Source organism: Neurospora hispaniola (genome assembly GCF_033458365.1).
Source record: "Neurospora hispaniola strain FGSC 10403 chromosome Unknown B0T23scaffold_4, whole genome shotgun sequence".
NCBI lineage: Eukaryota > Fungi > Ascomycota > Sordariomycetes > Sordariales > Sordariaceae > Neurospora > Neurospora hispaniola.
In genome coordinates this window covers 3758363-3777084 of record NW_026944409.1, presented here as the reverse complement: position 1 = coordinate 3777084, position 18722 = coordinate 3758363, and the positions used below count along the sequence as shown (strand labels likewise).

The 18722-nt window shown below is 42.7% G+C and overlaps 2 protein-coding genes across 2 annotated transcripts; one reads left to right on the top strand and one right to left on the bottom strand.

Annotated features, from left to right (window-relative positions):
* The first annotated feature begins 9141 nt into the window (after positions 1 to 9141).
* B0T23DRAFT_153018 (uncharacterized protein) lies at positions 9142 to 9550 on the top strand. Its single transcript, XM_062832574.1, has one exon. The coding sequence runs from the start codon at positions 9215 to 9217 to the stop codon at positions 9431 to 9433; it is 219 nt and encodes a 72-aa protein (XP_062693391.1). The 5' UTR covers positions 9142 to 9214; the 3' UTR covers positions 9434 to 9550.
* A 4460-nt stretch (positions 9551 to 14010) lies between these two features.
* On the bottom strand, positions 14011 to 16390 carry B0T23DRAFT_153004 (uncharacterized protein). Its single transcript, XM_062832573.1, has 2 exons — positions 16051 to 16390; positions 14011 to 15945 (listed from the first exon to the last, which is right to left on the bottom strand). Exons 1-2 carry the CDS (start codon positions 16148 to 16150, stop codon positions 14324 to 14326), a joined length of 1722 nt encoding a protein of 573 aa, XP_062693390.1. The 5' UTR covers positions 16151 to 16390; the 3' UTR covers positions 14011 to 14323.
* Between the last annotated feature and the right edge of the window lie 2332 nt (positions 16391 to 18722).

Below are 18722 nucleotides of genomic sequence, written 5' to 3'. Positions count from 1 at the left end.
TAGTCCGAATTCTTTAACAATTTCCACTTTTAAATTATTTACCGTCTAGGTACTTACGCTATAATCCCGGATATACTATCCCACTTCCCCGGTAACGCTTTAATTAATAAATAGGATATTAGTAATAATTAAATTATTAACTATATACGTACGTTCTTACCTAAAGAGAATTAAATTAAAGAATTAGATTTTAATAAAGCTAAAACAATACTAGCGAAGCTATTTATCTTCGACGCCGAATCCCCTATCGATAATTATATTAATATAATTTATTTTATTTCCCTGGAAGCCTTAACGGCCCTTACGGTACTCTAAAACCCCGATTATAAAACCTTCCTAAAACAGTTACGAAAAATCGTTAACGCAGTTATAACCAACTATATAACGGCTAATAGTAGGATTTTAATTAACAATAGGATTTTTATTCCCCCTTATTCCGAGATTAGATTTTAGGTCCTATAGTATACTTATAATTTAGCCCCGGGTAATTACCCCGGATAGTTTAAAACTTATAATTTTATTTAGCGGACTTATATTTAGTTAAACTTCTCCTATAATATAATTATTTTCGTCTAGGGCTATTACCTCTATACTAAAATTAAAAATTCCTGTTTCGTACTACTTAACTTCTTTAAATTACTACCGGTCCCCTTTTACAATTAATCTAATATTTCTATTAATTTTATCGGCCCCTTCCTAAAAATAAAATTAAGTAGCCGTACTTATATTTATATTATAATCGTTATTAATAGATTAATAAAAATATATTACTATATTACTATTTATAATTTATTAATTAGGAAGACTATAACTACTTTCCTTCGCGAAATTTACTGCCTCTATAGTATATTAGATTCTATTATTTCTAACTGTAATACCCAATTTATTGCCGCCTTCTAATAGGAATTCTACCGCTTATTTAGCATTAAATAAAGGCTATCCTCCTCTACCTACCCCGAAATAGATAATTAAATAGAAATTATTAATACTTATATTAAATAGTACTTTTATACCTTCTACTCCTACTATTAGGACGATTAATTATAATAGTTCCCCTTCGCTGAATTTACAATTAATAATTATATTTTTAAAATTATTAACCTTTTACTATTCTTCGCTAATTATAAATAATACTTAAAGATAGGTACCGAACCTCTCAATTACCAGACCAGCCTTATATTAGTAATACAATACTAGGAACTCTTTAATATATATAATATTAAGGAGCGGGTCGATAAGGTTACCTCTAAAGTTCAGTTATTTATAGAGGAAGCCTAGGAATGCTACTATTATTATACCGATTCGTACCGGTCCGACGCCCCCCGCTATACTATAAATAATAAAATTTAAGTAAATATATAGTACTAAAATTAGGGCCGCCCAACCTTTAAATTCTTTAATAAATAGGCGGGCCCTTTTATTATTAAGAAAGTATACCGCCGGGCTGTTACTATTACTATAAATCCTTTATATAAAGTCTTTCCGGTTTTCTATATTTCCTTCGTCCACCCCTATTAAAAAGGCCTCTTAAGTTAGACTATATTCAACGAAGCCCTAAATTAACGGGCCTATAGCGCCATTATTTCGCTAACTAACTTTAAGGAGGAAGAATAATACTTCGAATATATTCTAAATTTGTAATAGAATAAGGATAGTAACTTCGAATACTAAATTAAATAGCCGAAGCCCTACTGCCCCGATTAGCGACCTGTTGAAGATTTTTAGGCGAATATTAGCGATATCGAAGATTTTTATATTAAGAACCTAAGGAAGCCCGGCCCTCAACTATATAAAGATAATACTGAAACGCCTATTTATTATAGGAATATTAAATTAGTAACTAATGTACTACTAGAGTAACTATTATTATAAACCACCCTTTCCCACTCCTAACCGAACTAAATAATTAAAATAATTATACCTAATTTTAGGTATCTAGTAAAGTTTCTACAGTTTTTTTTCTTTATAGTTATTTTATAATAGTTTTATAATTTTTATAATTTTAAGGATATAGGACTACTTCATTCAATGTACTCAATAGTAAATCGCTATAGTTATACCGTCTTTCTAATTATATTATTTAAATATTCTACTATAATTACCCTAACTAATTATACTCTTAAAATACTAATAAAGAACCTAATTTCCAATTTCAGCAATATAGTACCCTTAATACAAGGACGCTAGTACACTATAAATAAAATAGCTATTTTATATTTCGGTTTAATTTAAATAGTTAAATATAATTTAGTTAATAAATTCCTTAATATTCTTAGGAATTATATCCTTAACGCTAGTAGTTATACAAAATACTTTAATTTCGATACTAAAGTAGAATTGGAACTTTATTAGAATTTATTATATATAGCTAATATCTCTATTTATAAAACGGGGCTTAATATTTTCGGCCTAAGTACGGCGTTTAACTGTAGGTATATTGAAGGCGGGGCGAGGATTACTAGTAATTGCGAATATATTGTAATGTAAGTTAGCGGTAGTATAAACGTCGGCGCGCTAATATAATATTAGTAATTCGTTTAAATACTTTTATTAATACTACGCCGGTACAATATTACTTATAATTTTCTTAATAGCTTTTTTAGCACTAATAAATCCCTAATCATTGCAGACGTCCTCTTTAATTATTATAAAGTTCTTAAGAAGCTTTTGTATTTTAGTAGCGATATTTATATAAATAGCTTCGTCCTAAATAAATTTATTATTTTCCTTCTTTTAGAAAAAAGTAGCCTAAGTAATTAGAGTAATAGTATTAAAAATATTTCTAATTATTAGTAGAATAGCCTTATTTTATTAATGAAACTTTAAACCTAGGATTTTTAAGAGTATTTATAGGATTATAATTATCTTTAAACGTATAACAACAATAATACTTCTTCTTCTTCCCTATAGGAAGAAGGTAGGGGATTTTTAATAGAATAGTGCCGTCGATCTTAGTATTTAAATTATAATAACGAAAGTAAAGTATATAGCCGAATCTAGGCGCAAAGGTCGATATCGCGGCCTTGCGGCTAGTGGCACGTCCTTTAGCTATTTCGGTAGCGTAGTATACGCTTCCTTCTAAGATTTTCTTTATTTATAGTAATAGCGGGAAAGTAATAATAAAATAAGAACGGAATATAAATATTTTATTAGTAATACGCTATTATAGAGGGAAATAATAATATATTATTATTAAAAAAAGAAAAGAAAGAGTAAGAATAGGAGGAAAGAGCGAGAGAAAAAATAAAGGAAATATACAACGTACGGTACTCGTATTGCTAAGACCGAATTGGAATTAACGTAGCGTTATTTCTATTACCGAAGGCAATAGCCTTTCGGCAGGCAGCGCACGGCCAGCAACGCGTCTTAGTAAATATAAACGTATAGCGATACTACTACAGTAGGGGAGCGGGGAGCTTATAGTGCTTTTATTTTATTTATAATTAAAGTCAATTATATTTTAAAGCCGGGGGTACTATTATAGTACTATATAATATAGTCCTGTCCCTCTCGGCGTTCCGCTACCGCAACTTAACCGTCCTTTAATCAACTCTATCGAATCTCCACTTAATTCATATACATAATCTAGGAACAGAGTTTTCGCTACTCTCTTCTAATCTTCTCCTCTTTATATAATATTACGTCTTCTCCAAGTCCTTCCTAGTCGGCATCGTAACAGAACCCAAACTATTTAGGTAATTTCTTCCCTAAATTCCAAGCCGGATAAATCGACTGTGTGCCCAGATAGATCCCCTATATAGGGGCCGCCCGACCAATAGCAAACTATATTAGCGCCCGCTAAATTTGCTAGCGAGTAATATCGTGTAACATCTCTATACCTCAACAATAACGATTGAAGTAATTGAGCATATCGCTATCGCTATTATTATTTATTATCGAGCTAATAAATATAGTATTAAAGGGGTTATATTTATTAAAATTACTAACTATACGTTATAGAAATATTTAAAATTATCGATCTAATTGCCTCCTCCCCAGCGGGCTCCCTTATATTCGCGTACGCGCCCAGTCCGACCCCCTTAATTGAATAGATTAAAATTAAACTGCGTAATAATAATTATAAATTTCTTAATATTAATAATCTTATTAAAGACGAGAAGCTATCTCTATTTCTAATTCCGGCCCTAGTTCCAGCGATCCCTGTATTTTACTACCGCCGTTGTTCCCCCTTAAACTTTTTAAATTCGTTATTGTTATTGAATTTTTCTTTGGATTAAAATAAAGAGATAGAAAATAAGGAGGAGGTTAATAAGAAGGAGTTTACTTTCGCCGAATTTTTTTTTTATTAATAGATTAATATTAATGTTACTATTAGAGAAATTAATAATATTATTAAATAATTTAAATTTAGTATTTCTAAAAACTATATTAATAATTACCGGATAGAAGGAATAATTTAATTCCTTTATTAATATAATATTAAGTATATTATAACGAAGAAATACGGGGGTAAAAAACGTAATAATAACGCTCCGCTTTAAAGACTGTTAGTAGCGAATATAAAAAGAAATTATAAATAGTAAGTAAAATTAGTATTTAATACTAAAATTAAGGTATAATAATTTACCCTTATAAGGAGAGACTATAATTATCCCTTCGACCCTAATAACGCTAATTATCTTACTATTAATTGTTACTAATATTATATAAAGGAAATAACTGTTAATATCCTTTAGTTAACTAAGCAATTAAAGATTTCCTTATTAAATATTATATTTATTATCCGTAATAAGTTCCTTAGTATTGCTATTACGCAACGTAATATATTTAACGTACTAGTAGCCAATAGAACGAAGTAAGTAGGTGCCTTTATACTAATCTAATAATTTCTCGACCAGTTATAATTAATAGAGGGGATTTATTATAAAGTTTACTATTACAATAGCGAAGAGTTTAGTCTAATTAAAAGAATCTTTTAGATTTATTTATAGTGTATTGACTAATTAAGGAAGAATTTTGAGGTTATAAGTTTGGATTATACGTATAAAATTAATAAATTCGATATACCTCTTTTTTAAATATATAGGATAACGACTATATATATAATTTTTAATATTGGTTATTACTTATTAAGTAGTAAGAAGGAGGTATACTTTATATAGGTATTTTAGTAAATTAATACTATACTTTTAAAGTATAGTATCTTCCAACTTTTAATTATTATTATCGATTATAATAAAATGTATAAGAGAGTTTACTGGGCAATCTTCCCTATAACCTAGTATTAAATTTATTTCTAATATGTAATAAAGAATGTTACTTTTAATATTAAAAAGAAGTAGGAGGGTAGTTTTAAGGGTATAGTGTTAGGTAATTATAGTAGTAACGGGAATTATTTCTGTAAGGATTACTATTATATAGATATTAACCTTGTTAATAAAGATTCTACTATTCGCTAAATTGCTACTTAATTATTAAATAGAGATAATTAGAATTACTACTTCGAATTAAGGATTAAGAATCCCTTTATTTAATCTATTAATAGTCGTACCCCCTATAGTTTAAACCGTAAATAAATCAATAATACAGATAGGATCTTAACCGTATAGAGGGTAGTAGTATACTCTAATATAGAGGAGGGATTCTACTAGTAATAACGGGTATTATTAAAGGAGTTCCCTAAGTAAAAAAGTATAATTATTATATTTTTCTATTATTATTTATATAATTACTAATCCCTCTTTTTATAATTATAACCGATTACTTTCTCTACGTTTATTTCCTATTAAGGTACGAATTTACTTATTTTACTATTAAATTATACTGTAATTTTAATATACGAATAACTTCCCGTATAAAAAGTACCTACGGCGTTTTAAAAATACTACTCAAAAATCGTTATATTAATTTCAATTAATTATTGGGCGTTATTACCGAAACCCTCAAATAGTTGAAAGAGAATTTTATAATTAAATATATATATTAAATTTTAAAAGATATAGCGAAATTCAAGTATACTGCTCTAGCGGACTTAAAGTTCATTATTAGCTTCGTTTACTTTGAATTATTCTAACGGTAAGTTTAATTAGCTAATAATAATCTTAAATATTTATAGTCTAACTTAGAGGGATTAAAAGTAAAGTATTCTACTTACTTTATAAAATAATATAACTTACCCTATTAGTACGAAATAATTAATATTATATAGTTAAATAGTACTATACTTCAAAATATAATCGATAAATACTAGTTACTTAAACTAAATACGGTAAATAAATATCCCTCTCTTAAATATTATTTATTTAGTACGTTTACTAATTGTATCTTTTATTAATTGTTATTTATAGAATAATTATTATTATATAAAGAGAGAAACCCTCTTCTAATTATTACTAACCGTTAGAAGGTTTGTAATAGTGCCTAGCCTATACCCGCTATACTTACGCTCCCTCCTCTCCCCTCCTTTAATATTAAATATAATTTATTTTATAATACCCCCCCTAAAGCTTTATAGTTTCTTAAAAAGAAGAGAATAATTAAAATAGTATTAGTTAATTAGAGGGAGTAGGAGGTAAAAGCGGTAATAGAAAACGTAAAGTTAGAGATAGAGATATTAAAAATACAACTCTAAAAATTAAGAGAATTATAGCAAAGAGAGGCACAATTAGAAGTACGGTTACGAGAGTTTACGAATTAATAATAACGAATTTAACCCCCGCCGCCGTTATTAATATACTAAGGGTATTAATAATAGTAATATTATTAACCTACCCGCTAGTTAATAATATCCCCCCCTCCCTTATAGTAGCTACTATATTTAAATCCTTACTAACCGCCACTATTTAACCAACAACAATCCCAACAACTATACTAATTCTCCCAGTCGAGCCAGCAGTACCAATACTAATAGATTATATATACTAGTATAAATATAAATTCTACAATTTTAGTATATTCATATAAATTAACATCTTAGAAAGCTTCGTTTGTATAAATCCTTATGCAATTTTGGTGTAGATGTTGCACACATGTCATTTTAGTGGAAATTTGGCGGGCGAGAACATGGGTGAATTATTGGCTAGACCGGTTCCACACAGGGGATCTATCTGGGCACACAGTCGATTTATCCGGCCCGCTGAATTCCAGCCAAGGGAGGGTTACACTGCAGCTGCCGGCGATAAGACTTGTCGGCGACGGTCTAACTTTTTGCATCGTGGTTGGAAGGTGATGCCGGCCCGGCTTGTTCACCGACTTTCCATCGAATCCTCTTCCTCCTTCAGCTCCTTCGTTTTCCATGCACAAGAATGGATCGTGACGGTTGCAATTTTTTTTTTTTTTTTCAAACACTGGCGGCCGGCCTCGGGGACGTTCGGAGTCGGTGGGATGATGAGGCAGACTTGCCAACCACCAATTACCTTGACCATCATGATACATACACCGCGTCGCATCGTCGGTCCTTCTTCTCCTTGGACTCTCCCTCCTTGATCGGTCCTTTGGTGGCCATCACGATATCTCTCACCTTGATACATGCGGACAACACCTCTCTACCCATGCAAACAGGAGATGATGTATCCATACAGACCTACCTCTACTCCCCCATCCCACGACAAACATCCCCGTCGTTGCCGGCGCCAAGATATTAGTTAACCCAGCCTGCAATTTCCAAAAAGTCTCGTGGGTCCTGTCTGCAATGTAAACATCTCCTCATGTGTCAACCAGTCGTCCGGTTCAGGGTCTTCACATCTCATACCAGTTCGTTACCAGCTCAGAGGACACGACTAACTGTTCTCGACAATCCCAAACACATCATTGGACCGCTTGTTGGGGAGGCAGATTGACGAGCAGTGTGGTTTGAGCGGATGTCAGCCAATTCTTCAACTCGCATGGTTGGGTACCGTGACCAACAAAGTGAAATCGATCAAAAAGTCTGCCTGCCTGCCAACGCACCGAAAACCCACATCGAGAGGTAGGTCAAAGTACCACTGCTTGAACACAACAACTGTTGGGGCAAGCATTGACTGAGTAAACTCCAATGCAATATTGACCACGGTCAACGTCGGCATTGAACCCGACTGTACTGGTTGGTACTTACATATCCAACCAGAACGGAGGAGGTGTGTGCAACTTGTGCGGCGGCGGTATATCGGCCAACGTTCCCACCTCCATCCCGCGACAGAGGACTGTGTACAATGACGAATACCTCCGGGTCTGGAAGCCTTCCAGAACAATTCCAAAACAAGAGCAAAACCCAAAGAGGTCCCACCGGGCGCCCCTGATTTCGGGTCCTCCGTTTTAGGAAGGAGGAAAGAATCGATTCTAGCCACCTCATCTGGTCCGTCGTCCGTCCGTCCCCTGGAGTCTCGTGTCAGTGAGCCCGAGCTAAGGTATTGAAGGGTGGGTTTTCGGCTCTATTACACTCTACACACTAGTTCTACGTATGTATGTAGGTCCATTCAGTCTGAAGGATTCGGGCCCATTTTTCTTTTCTTTCTAGTAAATGCCCGTGTATGTATCGACACTGCAATCAGGAAACTGCAATGAACAGATAACTACGTGCCTACTGTACCCCTTTCCGAGCAGTACTACTGACTGACTAACGGTGTGTTTCAAATCGGGTCAAACTATCTCCGTGCATCGCCAACGAGACTAAACGGGGCCAGGCACATACCACAGCGGACGGACATCTGATCTGGTCTGGTCTGGACATGGAAACACGGACCGGACCCGGACAACGACAAAGGCCATGTGGCAGGCATGGCTTGTGCTTTTCATCCACTTTGGGGCTTTTGGGTCCGGATCACCATTTGGCTCGTGAAAGGGGGGGGGTACTTTGTGCTACCTCTCACTTTTGTTATTTTACCTTTTCCTATTTTTTATTTTATTTTAATATGTTCCTTTTCTTTCCTCGATGTGCCCGAGTTCGAAAGTTTACATTGGATAGCCGAGCGGACTGGACCCGGCGCAAAACAAACCTACTAGTCCAAAACATCCTCACGCACACAGACACGCTCCTGGACGATCTCTACTTTATCACATGTTACCAGATCTCCCCGATTGCCGACTTTCTCGTTCGGCTTCGGGACGCCAGACCGTCTCATCTTGGCCTTTTGCTTCAATGTGTTTCGTAAAGTCCCTGACACTCCCAGCGAATTGGCATTACATTGAAGTCGCCGCTGTCCTTGTGCATCACACACTTGACGAAGAACTTCTCTCCTCTTCCCTGATTCAGAAGAAGGTCAGAGACATCTGAAATATGAATCTGTGTCCCCTATGCGCCCTGTCATATATGCCATCATTCTCCCTCCGGATTCCCACGTGGATTTGTTTGGTGTGTGCTTGGACGTGTGCTTTCATGTGTCAGGAAGTTTCAGTCACGACAGCACTGAGAAAAGAGTTGATGGTGTGGTCGTCCACTCGAGTTGACTCGTCAAACGGCAGACATTGGAAAGTAAATGTTTTCCAACGCAACTGACAAACACATTGGCATAGGTACCTACTACGTAGGTGGACATAATCAATGTTTTAATCGCCAAGTGTCAGTTCCAGGCGTTTGAGTGCCAAGGCGAAGGAAGGGGAGGGGATGTCTTGCCACAAAAGCTTGTACGATACCTAAAGCATCAAAAAGTCTCGTGTAAATTTACATAACTAACGAGTGTGTTGGCAATGCAAATCATATTGAAGAACGAATGTGTACTTTTTTTTTTTTTTTCTGCAACTGTTGTTTCATCTTAGGATCACACAAACCCCAACTTATCTTTAGGTAGTAAGAAACCTGTCTACCTCTAAACTTTCGATCATCTTTTGAAGCTACATGTTTCCGCCAACATGAACGCACTATCCAACAACTTAGGTACCTACGTGCCTTACGGCCTACAAAACTAGATAGGACGTAGTTCCATTCCCCTTCTACAACTGTTTTTCTTTTGTTCTTCCTCTTACGGTCCCGCCCCGGCCCCGGTTACGGCTGGGATGACGCCCGTTCAGTCGACACACGTGAACCGAGTTCCGCATTCTCGAAATGTAAACAAAGACGGACAGAGGTCTAGACCTCCAACCACTCTTTGAGACTAGGTAATATTCCCCAGATCCCAATGGTCAAAGGACCGCACTGATCAAGTTGTGCCTTGCGAGGCGGCCACTTCTGTCTTTTCTTTGAGAATGTGAAGTTGGTAAGGGCTTAGTGATCAGAGTAAGTACATATGTGAGGGAGGCTCTTGGGTATGGAAGGTGCGATAGGTTTGGCATGTTGTCAGGTGGGAGGAAGCGGTGATGGGTGACAAAGGGGAACGGGTGAAGATGCGTGATAGGTTCCTTGGAGTGACCATGGGAAATAATCGCAAAATGACACCACCGAATGGAGATGTAAGGGCTAAAGGTTTACAGTATCTCTCAAGGTTTCCAGTAGTGAATAATGCTTTTGGGAATAGAGGTACCGTCGGCCCTGACTGATATGGGTTGTGAGGTACCTAGACGTAGGCACCACATGCAGGGCCGACCGACATGCCTGGGTTAGGGTTAAGTGCTGCCCTGCATCGCCTGCACGCATGCACCGGCACCGACTGAATTGTTTCCATTCTTCCGCAAACAATATAGTAATTATCTTTAACAAACCGGTCCGTACCGCGCTGCTTGGGAATCGCTCCAAAATTTCCCTGTTCAGCTTCATTAGGCTATCTCGAGTGCACAAAGTAATCGGACATTAGACACATGTGACCAGCCAAGCCACTACCCTCCGCGCCAATAGCACAATCGAAGAAGTTTCTAGGAGTGTCAAAGCCCATCCGCTCTATAAATTCATGTCGGAGGAATCCCCGTCAACAGCGTGGATGAATCCGGTAGTTTCGACCCTTGGACGAAATGGTTCTGTGGAGGGCCTTTGTTTTGGGGGCGTGCTCAAGAACAAAGGAAGCATCTACCCTCCAAATTATCGGATGAAGAATATTTGGAGATTTGAAGTTGGGTATCGTGACATTTGGCATGTGAAGTTGGGGTACAGAGATATGGGATGAATTACATCATACCGGTCCGTCCTTTTCTGTCCGGTGATTGCAGTGGTGATGCGGGCGGTGAGATAGTGACATGGGCTCTTTGATCTTTTGACTTTTGCATTCCTTCCAGACTCGATATCTGGCAGGACATGAAGTCACAAGACGCCCCGTTCGTTATGGAAGCAATTCAAACCTGTAAAGCGGCTCAGTGTGTACATACAGGACGCTGCAGAACGGCCCGGTAGGTACAGTACTTAGTTTCGCACCCCGCTGACGGACCGGGCAGTGACCAGCGCCGGCGCCGCTATTTGCTACATCCTCTTAAAATCACGAAAATGACCGGCCCCGGTAATCTTCCCCTCTATTTTACTACTCTTTCTTAGTAGACTATCTACCTACCCTATCGTCCACCGACCACCGTTCTAGGTGTCCCCAGCCTAAGTACCTAGCATAGTCTGGTAAACCTTTTTCCACCCGGCCGATTTATCTTCTCCATGTCTGGACTTTCTTTCTGTTTCTCTCGCCCTGGCAACTAACTACCACAATCCCCTTTCGCGCTATCCATACTCTACAAGTCTAGTCTACTGGGAAAAGGGTAGTTTGCCGTCGATCACCAACAGCTCCGACCCGACCCCCAAAAAAGCGGCATGCGGCGCCAACAGAAAACGGTATCCCGGGACGCGCGAGGGTTTACGGCTTTTTCGCGGGAAGTTACCTAGTGCTCTAGGCAAGTTAACTAACCTAAGCGGTGAGCGTTGCCTCCCTTTTGGAGGATTGAATGCAACAAATAGGTGGTAGAGGTAGGTGGGTTGGTAGATAGGCAAGTAGAGCGCTCGCAAAGACTCCGTCTAGAACGGTGAATGTGTTTGTTGTCTGGGTTGGAGTTTGCGATTTAGATGCGCTGCGACTACGACGGTTCAGGTGGTTGAAGTATGACGTCTTTGGCAACCCTCCATCGACTTCTTAGCTTCCCTTTGTGCGTATGTACCTATGTGTTGGAACCTTGACAATACCTAAATGTAAATCGTGTCCGTTCGCAGTCGCTGGCGATAATAGATGGTAAATGGTAGTAGGTAGATAGGTTGAGAGGTAAGATAGTCTCAGTTACTTTCACATGCCCCCATTTCTCCCTTTCTCCCGTGCGGTCGGTGCCTGGCTTTTATCCCCTCACTTTCATTCCTTCATCCCTTCTCATCCTACTCATCGTGATCCCGACGACAACAAGAGTGTCCGACCGCCGAACCTCAGGTCCGCCCGCTTCCCCTTGTATCCCTGAACTAACTAACTGACTAACTTTCCGGCCTCGTCATTCGTCGTCGTCGCACAACAAAACGTCGTCTCTCTCTCTCTCTCTCTCTGAATTACCCAAGGACAGATTAACATGACCCCGTGGGGTAATTGAGACAAAAAGGCCAAGCAGCGTACATTAAGATACTTACCGAAACAACGTAAAAGGGGGATGAAGATCCCACGCATTCGGGGAATATCCAGAACATTACATTTTCTCATGACCGTCAATTTTATTGGCTCAACGGCTAGTCTTTCGTCGTTGCTTTGTACAGTACCTAGGTAGGTAGTGTAGACTAAAGAAGCTCTCCGAAAATTGAAGGCCGCCCGGAGAATATCGGATTGAAGATCGGCTATGTATGTATGTCCCAACGTCGTACTTTTCTTCTTCGGATGGGAAAAAAAAAAAGGAAAGAATGAGGAGAACCTACATACAGGTACTATCGATTGACGCGATTTTCGTCGTCTCGCTTCTTTCCCACTTTTCCCCCGCATTCCCGCATTGGAGATCAAAGATCGTACCTACTATGTAAACCAATTTATTTTTCCCCCAAGATTAAGAGAAATGTGCAAATCTTGATGATCCCATCGTGTAGTGTGAAATGTTGAAGATGAATGGACGAATGGATAGTCTACAGCCTTTTTAACGGGCAGTAAGTACGTGAAAGAAAAGAAGTACATGGTGCTAATAAAGCTACCTACCTATCTATTAATGCTAATCCGTTTCCTCTTGCCCCGCCCTGCCTAGCCTGGCCTGCCTGGCCTGTGTAACAGTTGAATACATACCTCTAGGTACCATAACCGCCGCCATTATTTGAGGCTCCAAACACCACCCCCGCCGACACACAACATAGCATCAATCAATCAAATCAAGCGGCTTTCACATGCAAAAAAAAGTTTCTAGCAACAAATGATTTGATAAATCCTTTTGCAAATGTTCGGTTTGCTCCCAAGAGATAGACAGATTATAATAATAAGCATGCTGCTATTTGGGGTCCTATTCCATCACTGCACCCCAAGCAAGACACCAAGCGGCTCATTATGGCATTCGTCCGTCCTTCGCCGCCGCCGTTTTATTTTTTGCCCTTCCGTCACCAACATTATTATGAAATATCACTATCCGTTTTTTTTTTGTGTAGACACTTGAACTCGGGGAAAAAATTTCGCGTTTTCGCGTTTTGTTTTGCTCGCCCGCTCGCTCGCTCGCTCGCTTTCTCCTTTTTTGTTTTCTTCTCACAACAACTTGCATTCCGCTAGGCGTTAGCCTGCTCTGCTGTCAAGAAAAGATTGGGCGGAAGCGCGAACCACGCCGACGGATTTGACCGTAGCGTAGCGCGGCGCCCTGACCGATCAGCTTCTTCAAAAAGTCAAAAGTATCGTACACGCAGCCAGCAGCTGTTTCGTTTTTGTCCTTTTTTTCCCCCGCCCCTCCCCCCATCCATGCGCGAAGAAGGCCTGTCATGAAAAGGGAAAGTCACTAGTGTGAAACATGTGAAAGGTAACAAGTTTTGTGAGAAGCGGTCTGCATGTTGCATCGGGACCGCGAAGGACAGACAGAAGAAACACCCCGGCAAATGCGCAAGGGCTTTGGTATCATGTGATGAGAAAGTAGAAGAAACGCCGTTCAATGTTGCCAGATGAGAAAAGAGAAAGAGAAAATTTGATTTCAGAAGCCCGCAACCAATGCATAATAGTAAATAACCCGCCTATCCCCATTTCCCCCCATTTCCCTTTGATGAACCCAGGGCAGTGATGCCATCATTGTAAACATCGGCCGTTTCACGCCAGCCTGTAATCCCCAAGGCTGTCCCGCCCGTGAAAGACCATTTGACCCAGATCCAACATGAATATTAAGGCCAAACTGATGCGTACAATGCGCGAGCCCAAAAGAAGATCAAAAAAACAATCAAACGCCGGCCGGGTCATGCAGTGAAGTTCGTTAAATGTGTGTCGCTCCCAATGCTGGAATCAAGTGTACACGGCAGCCGAACCGGTCTGCCAATTGGGTTACCCAGTTAATGGGCCCCAAGGGTATCTTTTGTTGTGTTGGAATATGTGCATAAGTAATGTAGGATGGTAACAAATGTTTACCAACCCTGTGCGTGATAGCCGCTATAAGCATTTTTGGTGAAATATTGGTCCCAACGCTCCTTGTCGTTGTCGTCCTTCATGCAGGGACGCTCCGGATACTGCTTAAGGTTGGCGACATCCTGAGAAGTGTGGCGACGCTTGAGCACCGCAGTGGCCGTCGAGTTCTTGTGGGATCTCTCCCAGAGCAGGTTACGGCGAAGGGACTCGGTCAGCTCGGTGGCAAGCATGTTACGCCGCGTGGTACGAGGAGACAGGCAAGCTTGGTGGTGGAAACCGGTGGCAACCGCGTTAATGGGCTGGGCGGTAGACCTAGGAATCTCGTTGATGGGACGCATAGGAGGAGCACGCTTGCCTCTCATCATCAACGGCGCTTCGTCCGAGTCGTTCGGCGAAGGAACCATAGAAGGTCCGTTGAGCTGAGTACGGGCGCGTGGGATAGCCGAAGTGGATTGCGAGGCGATGTTGCCAAGCTTCTGCGCCCGGGTGTTGTTGTGCAGCATCAGGGTGATGAGCGACCGCCGAGAAGTAAGGTTGACCTTGGAGTCGACACGCTGGAAGTTGAACTTGTCATCCACGCTCGACTTTCCACTTTCCTCAACCGAATCCTCCCAGTCGGACGAGTCATCATCGTCATCAATAGCGCTCTCGTCGACATAGTCGCTATCCGAGTCGTCGCTAATGGCCGAGCTATCCTGGATGACGACTTGCTTGCTAAGGGCACCTGTTCTCTTCAGGTCCCGGAGGGATTCCTCCTCCTCAGATGATCCCCTGCCGACCTGGAACATCTTCTTCTTAGGCGGAAGAGGGATCTGTTGCTTCCTGTGGTCGAAGCTCTGCTCGCGGTCAGTGTAGGAATCGTCGCCCGAGTTGGACGCGCCCAATGCGAAGCGAGCCTGTTGCTTCTTAGGCTGGACAGGCTTGGCAGCAGGAGCATCGGTAGGCTCGGGAATCACGCTCGGCGAGGGCTGACGAGAAGCATGGGCGGATGCACGCTGAATGATGGGAAGTTGAGAGGGCGAGACAGAGAAGCCACGAGTGACGATGGTGGGTCGTAGCTGAGTGGTAGCTTCGGTAGATGCAGCGGTCTGCAGCGACTCCATCGAGGGGTTCTCGGAGGTGTTGCAGGAAGACTCTGTCGTAGTCGACCCGGACCGCTCGAGCTGGTGGATGACAGGCGCAGGCTTGGTCTCCTCGACGGGAGGTGAGACGAGAGTGATGCTCGGGAGAGGGGCGTTTAAAGGCTCCTTGGCCTCGATGATGGAGACTACCATCTTCTCGAGATCACCAGAGGTGATGTGACGCTCACGACCACGGCTGCGGTTGCTGGCGCACGAGTCCTGCCGTTGTATCCGGGGGCGGAGGTATTCGAGAGGCTCGGCGTCGGTGTCGTTGCCAAAGTCAACGGCTTCCTCATCCAAAGCTGAATCCACACTACCAGACAGTTGGGGCATGTCCTCGCCAGCCGAATACCTTTGGATGTCCTGAGGCTGGCAGGTAGCAGAGGACTCGATGTCGGCGACTTCGTTTTCGCAGCAAAAGGTCTCCCGGTTCCAGAGGCGCCAGCTCAGGTTTTCAAGGCGACGGCCTTGGTGAACGGAGTCACGGCAGCGGGCAAAGACTGGAGAGAGGGAGAAGAGTCCAAGGTTAGCAGTTGCTACTGGGGCGCAGGGGTGGCGCCATGCGGGTAGGTCAAGGGCAGGGAGTCAGGAGACTGGGCTCGTACCTGTCCACATGCTAAACAGGTTGGCGGGGTTGGTAGTGTCGACCTTGTGGATGACATTGGCGTCGACCTGCAGGACGGGCGTCTCTAATGACAGAGGCATGATGAGGGGGGAAGCTGCTCGCTGGGTCCGAGCAGACGCACAAGTGCAAGTAGGGCGAATAGTGACGGCTAACTTCGCGAAAACGACCGCGAAAGTCGAGCCTGTGACTGGGGGTCTGGTGCGGCTGTTGCTTGATGGTCTCTGTCGACGTGAGTTGTTTGTGAAGTTGTATTCACGGTTGCTTTCAGCGGATGCGATCCTGGAGTGCTTGTGGAATCAGGATCTGCTCTGCACCGAAAGTGGACCCAAGTTGAGATGGCTCCGCAGCAAGTGTCGGATGACAATTGGGACCTAGAATGGAATTGGTGTTGTTGTGATGGTTGTTGTCGACGGGTTCGTGACGGATTGTCCCAAGTGTGTAAATCTCTTCGCTTGGGGGGTGCCCGCTTTTTTTCGACTTCGTGGCCGGCTGTGGTGGGTCTGGTTATGTCGGCGATGGAAGGTAAAGTGAGTAGTGCGAGTGTTGGCGCAGGAGTCGCTTCAAATGCAAGTTGAGGTTCCCTTCTGTTGCAACCCTTTGTTCCCTTCAGTAATCGTTGGAAGCGTTGTCGTCGAGATCGTGAATGTCGTCGTCGTCGTCGTTGTGCTTCCTTCAAGTTCCACAGTTACCAAGCGCAGGGGCAGGTTCGTGTGGTGGGAGTCGCAGCAATTAGTAATTACTAAAAAGCTGTCGGAGTCGGGATGTTGGAAACCAATGCGTGTCCGGGGTGTTGTGATGTTGTGTGGTTGGTGTTGAACGGGAGATGGTGACAAAGACGAGAAAGGTCGAACAGGAGAGGGATTCGGAGCGTGGTGGGGGACAGGATATTGATGTCTAATTGTACTGGCAGTGGCAGGCTGGATGGGATTGGCAGGGAAGGAAGGGGTGGACGTCAAAGTCAATCGAAGCGGAGGCCCAGGCCAAGTGACTGCTCGCTGGTTTCCACTGCCCTGTCCTGGTTTCATCCTGCTTGTATTTCGGTACAGTACGTACCTCTAGGTACTGCCCGACACTGCAGTGAGTGAGTGAGTGCGGTCATCCAACTTTGCTTGTGCTGGCACTGGAGCGCGGGATGGGACCGACGGGGCCCTGGGGCCACTGGCCAGTACCAGACTGCCTGGTCGCTCACAAGACGCGGTGAACAAGGCCAATTGGTTCCAATACCGTAACCGTCCACCCTCGGCCCCTTGTCCCTTGCTCGGGCAACTGTGTTGTCGGTCGGTTACAGTACAGGTACTTACAACCAATACGTACCGGCGACCCCTTGGTGCAGGGCATCGCAATGGGAGGGCCGAATTGGAGGGTGGAGGGTGCCGTGGTGGCGCGGCGGGGGTTACGGTACGTGAGTACGGAGCGGTACGCAGGTGAAAATGAGCCAACCGAAATGGGTAACTGACCAGTGCAGCGTACCGGTCAGTCAGTCACCCTTGCACTGTCGTCCGTTTTCTGCTGCCCCCGTGTCCACCACGATTTTATGCTCTCACCCACTCAGTCAGTTCCAGCAAAGTCCAACTCACAGCAAGATATACTAGAACGGACGAAAATCACAGCCAAAACTCCACATGTCAGGCAAGGCAGTTGGACTTGTGTGGCTTGTAATGAGGTGCATCGCCGCGGCCATCATATCCCTTCAAAAACAGCATCACGGACTCGAGATCAACACCACAGTCTGACACGACCGTCAGGGCGGCGTCGTAGTGGAAGTGACATGCCAAACGAACTGTAGTGTACAAGTCCAAATCCGCTCTGCATTGCATCAGCATCAATCGCCCCGACGGAGCATCAAATCTGGGGCAGGGCACAATCAACGACTGGCGTTGGAACCCAGGTTCAGGGCCTTCAACGGCAGCATCTCTTCCGCTTGGGGCTGATCCGCCCCCAATACCTGAAAGGGCAGTACTCATCAGGGAACATACCGCATGAGGCTTAGCTTGCCACATACACCTAGACCAATTCAGGATATCAAGGCAACTGTGGGGTTTCGGGAGCATTCTCGGCCCCAGCCCACGGTTTGCATTTTGCGGCGTGCCTGGGTGTCCATCGCAAACGGTCGGCTGCTCAGGCCCAGCCAGGGACAGACAACATGTCGACGGTACACTAGAAGAGTAGTAGAGTGCTTCAACTGGAATGATGGGTTGCTTTGGGCAACCACCACGATGCTGGAATGGGAAGTGTATTCTCCCACATGGATTCCCAGATTGCCATCCCTCTTCATGATGATGAGTTGGGCTTTTCGGGGAGATCTCCCGGAAATCCAGGTTTCATTGTCACCATGCTTGTGGCCGATGCATTCATATCAATCACGATGGATGGCCGTTGGCGGCTGTCATCGATGTTTCTGTCTCTCGCTGTGCCAACACGTCGTCCCAAAAAGTGTTTGAAAACGGTCGATCATTCTCCCAGCTCGGCCTATCGACCGACATCAGCACACACAGGTCAGGTGCAACGAAACGGACCCTTTCGAATTGGACAGCGGCAAAGTCATGTGCTCAGTCAGATGGCCTCGAAAGCTGGAACAGAAAGCCCAGGCCTTCTTCCCCGCAAATCGCCACGCTGACTCTCTTGAACCTCAGCGTTCCTGGGCGTTCCTGG